General features: G+C 32.9%; 2 protein-coding genes across 2 annotated transcripts; one reads left to right on the top strand and one right to left on the bottom strand.

The window, feature by feature from the left end:
• Positions 1-1,496: 1,496 nt before the first annotated feature.
• Positions 1,497-2,074, bottom strand: LOC133690471 (uncharacterized). The gene has a single exon (XM_062110690.1). The coding sequence runs from the start codon at positions 1,952-1,954 to the stop codon at positions 1,649-1,651; it is 306 nt and encodes a 101-aa protein (XP_061966674.1). The 5' UTR covers positions 1,955-2,074; the 3' UTR covers positions 1,497-1,648.
• Positions 2,075-6,977: 4,903 nt separating this feature from the next.
• On the top strand, positions 6,978-7,937 carry LOC133691943 (uncharacterized). The gene has a single exon (XM_062112569.1). The coding sequence runs from the start codon at positions 7,243-7,245 to the stop codon at positions 7,849-7,851; it is 609 nt and encodes a 202-aa protein (XP_061968553.1). The 5' UTR covers positions 6,978-7,242; the 3' UTR covers positions 7,852-7,937.
• The last annotated feature ends 1,448 nt before the right edge of the window (positions 7,938-9,385 follow it).

Here is a 9,385-nt window from a genome sequence, read left to right as displayed (position 1 = left end):
CAAATCTAGAGTTATTTAGAGTTTATATAAAAATTAAATGAAGATCAAATGTTCTTTTCGTCCATAAATATTTGTTTCAAGACTGGGTTGTTGCAAATCATAAAGTGTTCAAATATTTGGCCTCTAACGATAATCCATACCTACAAATAAAAAATCTTCTAAATCTTTTTAGGAAAGAGGGATTGTTGTACCTTAAGTGTTAGTTCTTTTCTTTTGTGTTTTTTTAGGTGTTTCTGTTTTATACTTTATTCTTAGAAAATGAAAGACATAATTTTCTATCTATAAGAAAACCTAAAAACCCTATAAATAATAAAATATCAAATTTCACCTTAAATAATATCACATATATTATTTTAGATTAATTTTAGAAATTTATTCAATTAAGTCCTTACTTGATTATTTATAAGTATAGAATTGCAATCCCATGTATTAATTACATTCTAGTCCTTAATTTCTAAAATTCATTTACAACCAAGTCACACTTGATTAATCATTCCATTTTAATTTTTTACCAATGGTTCATATGTGTCTGACCCATTAGGTTCCTAATAAGTTGACTCAAATATAAATTATAATCCTAAATAAAATATGATTAAATAAATTAATGTATTATCAATTCAATAATTAATTTATTTATATTTGAAGATTAACTACAATATCTAACAACCTGTTATGATCTTCAAATATTATGAAAGTCATAAGTGGTTGACTTAACCTTTCGGTGACTAGTTTCTTAGTGTAATTATTATTTTTTCATCAACAATGTTCTAATTTAGATATTATAGCAAGTAGTGTGTTTACTATGTCAAATCATATTTGTTTTTCACATCGTAATCAATAATTTTTTAAATAAGATTTGAAATTTTTTTCAAATCTCATTTTAACTTGCACAAGAATTTACAATCAATACTATTTATTAACAGATAAAACATTTTTTTTTCTAATTCACCTAAGGTGATGAATCATCTCTTGATTACTTAAATATTTTTATATAGTTCATATTATACCTAATATTCGCTCATATGTTACCCTTGATTAAGACAACTTATAGCAGAAAGCTGGCCCGGACACCCACGTTGAACTAAAAAAAATATATATAACACTTTTTATATAAGATAACTTAGTAATCTCATATTTAAGAATCACTTACACAACCGTCACATGAGTCTTTTCATAGACACGAATAATTTCTCCGTATGAAATTCTCATGCGAGTCAATTCAGTATATATGTAATCTAACAAGCACCTACATATTAATTCTAGGTATTTTTCATATATCAATTTATGAGAATAACTCCTTACTTTTATAAATAAATAAATAATATAATATGTATCAATCTCAATAAATCTAATTAATATTCGGTCTTAATAAAGTAATGATAAAAAATATTTAAAAATAATATCTTGATAACGTAACATCAATCTCATAATTATATCAACTTTATAATTTTTGTTGTAAAATATTTTTATTTGAAGAATTATATCTTTACTTTAAATTTATTAATTAAATATTAAATTCATTAATAAAATAAGTATATTTATATAAACAAAAACCCAGATTACATGCTACACACGACATAGTCAAACTAACAAACACTCTACCAGCAATAGTTATATCCATCTTATTTTGGTAACTTACAAGCCCATTTTACTCTTCCTTGATGGTATATAGATTCCTTGCATATTCCGATGACAGCAAACCTTCATCACCAACGACAACACGAGCACGAAACCTGCCATCTAAGCATTCTTGCAGGATCACGCGACCAAGATCCGAACTTCCTTCGCTCAATTCCGCCAGCGCCATCAACTCTTCTAGTTGCGTTGTAGTCATACGAACCTTGATTCTTAAGCTGCTTGATGATGGAGTAATGAGGCTGCTTTTAACGATATCTTCGCCATCTTGGTCCATTGGATGCACCGCCAGATACTTTCTGGAAAACCAATTGCCCATTGCTTTGATCTCGCCTTCTAATCTTAAGTTCCCCCCTGTCTCTCTTAGAATTGGAGATCTTAATCAGCTTGTGTAATAATTGCTGGTGGGAGATTTCTGGTCAAGGTCGTCTTAAATTAATAGTTTTGGCGCGATGGCCCATGACCTTTATGTTACGTCGGTAGCCGTGTTCCGTCATAAAACGACAGAGATTGAACACGTCACATGTTTGGCTCCTAGGTGATCATGAGCTTAGGTAATGTTTGGAACGCGGTTTAATTTATATTCTTAAAAAATTTTAAATTTTTTTTTAAAATTTAATATGTTTTGTATATTTTGAATCATTTTGATGTATTGATATCAAAAATAATTTTTAAAAAATAAAAAAATTATTGGCATGTATTTTGGCACTAAAAATTATTTAAAAAGCACTCACAATTACACTGCCAAATAAGCTCTTCGACAACTGAGGTGCTTGGATACCGGGGAGTGTTTTTATTTTTTAAAATGCTTTTTATGTATAAAAATATTAAATTAATATTGTTTTAAATTTTTTTAATTTTTATCTCAAATCTAAAAAAATATTATTTTAATTATTTTTTATTAAAAATGTTTTATACCACACTATCAAAATAGCTAATTATACCTGCATAAAATATAGAAAAGAAAGTAACCAAAACATTGGACATGGTTATAATCAAGATTGGAATGAACAAGTTAATTGAATTTCCTAACTGAGTGTATATAATTTTTAATTTTATTATTGGATTGGTTGAAATTTTGTGAGAGTGTTTTACATTACAACAGGAAAAAGAAAGCTTGGTGGTTATTTTCATGTATAAAAATTAAGCTTAAAAGTTACTGCTTCGAAATTTTATTTATTTACTTATTTAGTTAAGAAATCCTGAATTCTATAATAGACATGTAACTTTAAACAAGGATTTTGTTTCTATAATAGATAAATATCTTATATATATAAAGTGTATCTTGAAAACAACTTAAGACTTGATCTAGCGATCATATAGACACCAAATTAACATCAAGAAAGTAAATTGAGATCAATTTCGGTCCAGTAGTCAAGATTCATAATTCAAGCAGCGAGGATATATATATATATATATATATAACCAACTTTGAACCTTTTTTCAGTCCTTACGTGGTTTAAAGTCAAATAATTGCAATGCTGTCAGCAAGTGAGTAAAAAGATTATCACATCAATCCATGCATCTAAAATCGTACCACCGAGTAAAAGTTTTTGTTTTGTTTTTTTTTTTTTTTTTGGCTACGAAAGCTAGTTCAATTGCATTGATAAATTTGTCCATCTCTTTTTTTTTTAACGCAACTTAATGAATTTTTAAAAATAATCCAAGTATCTTGGCAACAAGTAAAATAATGAATAATTGATTAATCCCTTGATTTTAATAATTCAATTATTTTTTAACTAAAATGATTGGTATCTAGTATACCAAGATGGCGAAGGCTGATATATGTAAAAGGTCCCATTTAATAGGTTTATGAACTATCATATACTTAAGTAAATATTTTTATAGAAAAAGTATAATGATATTTTAGAGAGAGTTGCTCTGAATATATGAATGCAATAGAGAATAAAGATTATAAACCTGGTTTTCAAAGGATTCATGAAGTATTTATAGCCCATGAGTCTTATTATTTTACGGAGAGAATGAACTGAAAAGTAATTTCCTTCTAATAATATCAATGAGGGATAAATATCTCTTATACATTATTAATGAGAGATAAATATCATTAATATTGATGGAAAACTGATAAGTCTTTAGAAGACTTTTATATACCTAGAGGTGTTAAGAGACGAGTATCATTGACCTTAATATTTTATGTTAAGGGTCAAAAGAATAAACAAACAAAATCTTATGACCTAATATGAGGCTTCAAGATCATTAGTTCTATATCCATTTGGGCTTGACATGATACCGAGCCCAGGGATGTTGAGTACGATAACTTGCTAAACCTACGTTTCAAGGATATTGGGTTTGATAGTTCGCCAGACTCACATGTACTTAGACTCAACACATAGCTGAGTATAAGAATGTTAGGTTTAATAGCTCACCAGACTTATATGTAGGGGTGTTCAAAATAACTGATTAACCGAGAAAACCGATAAAACCAAAGAGAAATTAACCGAAAAAACCGAACCGAAATGAAAAACCGATTTTAAAAACTATAAATCTTAACAAGTCCGGTTCAGTTTTGGTTTTGAACTAGAAACCGGACCAAACCGAATCAGACCCACTAAACCATTAACAAAAATTTATGGTATAAATAGTTAAACCCTAACAATACATAACCTTCATGTGCCTCTCACCAAAAGTCACCTCCTTCCTAGAAAAATTCTCAATCTTCCTCTTAATTAATTCACAATCTTCGTTTTCCAGTTTCCTTTCAATTTTCAACTATACATTAAAACAGTTGTCTTGCTTGACTATCTGCGTTTCAGCATTTGTCTCCATCTTTCTTCTCTCTTCACTCCTGCATACTCCTCTTTTCTAGCAAGTTGCAGCAGAAGGAAATGGCTTCTTCATTAGATTAGCAACACAACTATTTTGTTACCCTTTTATCCACCCTAACCAGTAAGCATCCAAATCTGAATGGTGCCTTACTAGAGTACCCATGGATGATGACTGGGTCTGGGAAGGCGCCATCAGTCTGTGATGTTCGGAAGCCATCAAACATCATCTCTTTGGAAGGATGGGGGTGCATTGTGGAACTGGAGAGGGATCAAATCATGACTTGTTCGAGATTCTATTTTTGGTGGGGTATTCTTCAGTGGCTGGCGATTTATGCACGATGTAATGCTTAACTGGAAGGCAGTTGAGATGGATCTTATACCCAGGTTTGAAAAAAATGTCCATCTACTAATCTGAGCAAGACTCCCTATTAAGTGCTTCTAATGATATTCTTGAAACCTACGACTGTGTTGCTAATCTGTAATAGTTTTATAATTCCCAAGTTGGCAAGGCATTTTTTTCATCATACATAGACTTCTTCGTTACATCAGGTTATGGCAACAAACCATGAATTTAAAGCTGTAAATTTTAAAGCTCAATTTAATGTAAGTCAATTTAAGTCAATTTTAAAAATTTTAAAGCTTTTTAATCATAAGCTTTTAAGCAAAAATATCAAATATATATTAATCCATCAATAGCCTCCAAGTATTTATGTATTAAATACACAAAGATTTGAAAGGTATTATATATATATATATATATATATATATATATATAGAGAGAGAGAGAGAGAGAGAGAGAGAGAGAGAGAGAGAGAGAGAGAGAGAGAGATGGATTCAATTTTTATTTTTTAAAAAAAAAACAGGTGTGAGAGCCCAACTTTCTTGGGTCAAGTTGCTTGAGCTTTTTAATTCTAGACTAAATGGAAGCCCATCCTTCCGGCTTTTATATATATATATATATATATGGCACTTAAATTTTCTTTACATTTTGTAATAATATTCTCTTAAAATAAATTTTCAAGATGATTTTTTTTATTTCAAATCATTATAATTTTTTAAGTATTTATTTTAATTAAATCATATTGTTAATAAAAAAATATGTTTATATGAAAAAACAATATATAAATAAGAAAAGAGGAATTTGATCGTAAAATATATGCAGTGATTGGGATTTACCAAATTTGTGAATTTCTAGACGAATGTCTCCCACCGAACTCTTGCTAAAGCTCAAATATCCTTAACAGTAGAACTGTTACATGATACATATCCCTTCGCCTCCGAAGATTCCATCATAACTGCGAAAGAAAACTTGGAAGACATAATGAGTGCCACCGAAAGATTGTAGCATGCCAAACCTACCATCTTATTCATACAATTAAGGAAATATCCCTTCTGTACACAGCTTTTCTCGAGGCCAGAATTAATTAAAACAACGTTCGGCTCATTAAATTCCAATCTTGCCTGTCTCGTTCACTCTCTTCTCTTGTGCAAGCAGGGAGAAATGAACGCTTTTTCTTCTTTTTTTTAAAGAATCTCACACAATTTCAAGGGCTGTGCCTAGCTGCTCCGGCTAGTACACTGTATTTTTTGTCAAGTTTAAATACCAGAATCGCATGAAGGTGACAAAAGAATCCTATGTTCAGGGAAAAAAACCTTTTTTTTTTCGTTGCAAAATAATAAATAATTTTATATTAGTTTATTAATATATTTTTAAATGAAAGCTACTTGTACTTAAAAAGTTATACAAAATTTTCATTATTTTAAATTAAATTTTTTAATTTAAATAAAAAATGACATTAAAAACCACTAATGGTAGCATTTAAAATTCTTATATCTTGTGAACAAAACATCTGATTTCAAAACTTTAAACATCTGGGCCTATATATACCATTTGGTTACATCAAGTCTTCCCAGCTGTTCTGGAGTTGCTTTCCAAGAGATGGAACACCCATGTCCCACAAATACAAGATTTAATATTTTTCTAGCCATTCGAATAATATTTAAGATTCTGATAGTAATTATTTTTTTTAAAAAAATATATTAAATTAATATTTTTTATTTTTTAAAAATTATTTTTAATACCAACACATCAAAACTATCTAAAAATATATAAAAAATTTATTTTAAATAAATAAAATTAAATTTTACCTAACCCTTATTAAAACGCAATATATCGGTGACCTATCCTATAACAGAAAATTGCAAACGGCATCGTATAAAATAGACCCAGCTGGTTGTTCCACGTACGGTAGATAGCTATTATACAAAATCAAATCCACAGGAAAAAAAGTTAACGAGAGGGACAAACCTCCCACCCCATTCCTAAATTTACAAATCGGCTCTTCTTTTCATGGCTTGCATCTGGGCTCCACAAGGTGAAAGCAAGTGTAAGTCTGATAAAAAGCATAGACATATTGATGTGGTCATTGACCTTGATCCCTAAATATGATGATCAGGACCACCCCTCCCACTAAAAGAGTCAAACTCTCAACTATCTTGACCTTTGGATTCTGTACTTTCGTTCAGCCTATACACCGAGCACAATTGATCCTCAGATCACCAGAACAAAAACCTCATGACAGGAAACGTGGGGCCGTCATGATATAAAAACTACAAAGAATGGTGATTTTCTCTGGCCAAGCAGAGGATACTTTTGTCCGCTATACATGTGCCCAAGAGAAGAAACCCTCAAGAAACTCCCTACCGATTCATAACTAACCCAATATATGCCCATATTATTTTCTTTCCTCCTCCTCCTCCTCCATCATCACCACCATCAGCAAGATTGCTGAATAATACTCTCTCATATATATATTGATACATGGGGAATTGTGTGTTCAAGGGGTTTCGCTTAGAAGTAGAAGAAATGATAAAAGTTGTGACAACAAATGGTGGTATCATGGAGCTGTACGCACCCATCACAGCAGAGTGCATAACCAACGAGTTTCCTGGCCACGCCATCTACCATAGCCGTGACCTCTTCTCCAAACCTCTCCTCCACAACGAAGAACTCCACGTTGGCCAACTCTACCACCTTCTCCCTATAAATACCAACAGTATCGCATTGAACAATACCCGAAACAACAGCAATACCAAAAATCATCTGTCTTCATCTACTTCATCATCCAAAGTTACTCCTTATCGCATGTCGTTTGATAACCAAAGGATGTTGAAGCGATCATCAACAGAAGCTGAGGTGTTTCCTAGGTATAATAGCACAGGGGTTTGGAAGGTTAAGCTGGTGATAAGCCCCGAGCAATTGGCAGAGATACTGGCACAAGAGGCACGGACTGAGGAGTTGATAGAGAGTGTGAGGACTGTGGCTAAGTGTGGAAATGGGGTCTCTTCTTCAGTTGCTAATTCTGATCAATCTAGTTTGTCTAGTAGCTGGAAAGGATTGTCGGATCAGAAGTATGGTGTGGATATTTAGTGCGTATGTGTTATGTAGAGGCTGCTTTACTTCTTGAATGTAATTTTTTTTCATTTTAATTTGTCTATGTTTCCTTTTAGGTTGAACTTTATATATATATAGGCTTCCACAATGTTTCTCTCAAATTATTTTTCACTAACCATTTTGATAAAACAATGGAATAATAAAACAGTAGAGAAGGAATGTTGCAGCCCCCAAAAACCCTTCTGGTCTGCGTGTATTGTATTAGGGTTTTATATTACCTAAATGTCCACAATTAATGCCATAATAAATGCCTAAATACATGCCTAAGACTATTCACATTCCATAATAGGATAATATTACAATCAGCTCATCCCATATTTAGATATTCCATAATACCCCCCCTTAAGTTGGAGTATGAAGGTCTCGGATGCCCAACTTGCGCAATAAAAATTCATATTGTTGCTTTCCCAAGGCTTTTGTGAATATATCGGCAAGTTGTAATGACGACGTAACGAATTTAGTCGTAATACTCCCAGCCACAATGGCATCACGTATAAAGTGACAGTCAACCTCAATATGCTTAGTGCGCTCGTGAAACACAGGATTCTGCGACATATGAAGGGCCGATTGACTATCACAATGAAGGGACATAGGAGTCGGATGAGACACGCCAAGACTTTCCAGTAAAGCTTTAAGCCAAGTCAACTCACACGTCGTCATGGCCATAGATCGGTATTCTGCTTCGGCGGAGGAGCGGGAGACAATGTGTTGTTTCTTGGTTTTCCAAGATACCGGTGAATTACCAAGAAAAACTATCCAGCCAGTAAGTGATCGTCGAGTAAGGGGGCAACCGGCCCAATCGGCATCACACCACCCGTGTAGCCGCAGATCACTTTCACTACTAAGAAATACACCTTGACCCGGATTACCCTTAAGATGACGGACCACCCAAAAAGCAGCTTCCCAGTGTTCCTCCCGTGGGCATTGCATGAATTGGGATAGAATATGCACACTATAAGATAGTTCGGGTCGAGTGAAGCAAAGATAAATCAATCGTCTTACCAAGCGACGATATTTTTCCGGATCGGCTAATGCTGTACTAGTGGACAAAGCAAGTCGATGATTTTGTTCTAAAGGAACAGCTGCTGGTCGAGCCCCTAGTAAACCGGCCTCCGAAATAATGTCAAGTGCATATTTGCGTTGAAAAAAGAACAAAACCAGCAGGATTGCGCGCCACTTCAGTTCCCAAAAAATATTTTAGGCAGCCAAGATCTTTCATGTGAAAGCAAGCACTGAGATAATCTTTGAATGTCTGTATATCACCCAGACGATTGCCAGCAATGATAAGATCATCAACATACACAAGAACACTAAGTTGTACTTCCCCCTGCAGATATGTGAATAATGAGTAGTCGGAATAAGATTGATGGAAACTATAGCTCGTCAAGGCGGTTGAGAGTTTAGCAAACCAGCACCGAGGAGCCTGTTTCAACCCATAAAGCGACTTTCGAAGTTTGCAAACTGCCCCAGTTGTCCCGACGCGAAAACCAGGTGGAAATTTCATGTAAAC

Source organism: Populus nigra, chromosome 4 (genome assembly GCF_951802175.1).
Source record: "Populus nigra chromosome 4, ddPopNigr1.1, whole genome shotgun sequence".
Classification (NCBI taxonomy): domain Eukaryota; kingdom Viridiplantae; phylum Streptophyta; class Magnoliopsida; order Malpighiales; family Salicaceae; genus Populus; species Populus nigra.
The sequence above is the reverse complement of the archived record's forward strand: the minus strand, read 5'-3'. Positions and strand labels throughout refer to the sequence as shown.

Excerpts from the sequence above, each read along its gene's own strand:
- LOC133690471 (XM_062110690.1), bottom strand. The coding sequence starts at position 1,954 with ATGGGCAATTGGTTTTCCAGAAAGTATCTGGCGGTGCATCCAATGGAC.
- LOC133691943 (XM_062112569.1), top strand. The coding sequence starts at position 7,243 with ATGGGGAATTGTGTGTTCAAGGGGTTTCGCTTAGAAGTAGAAGAAATG.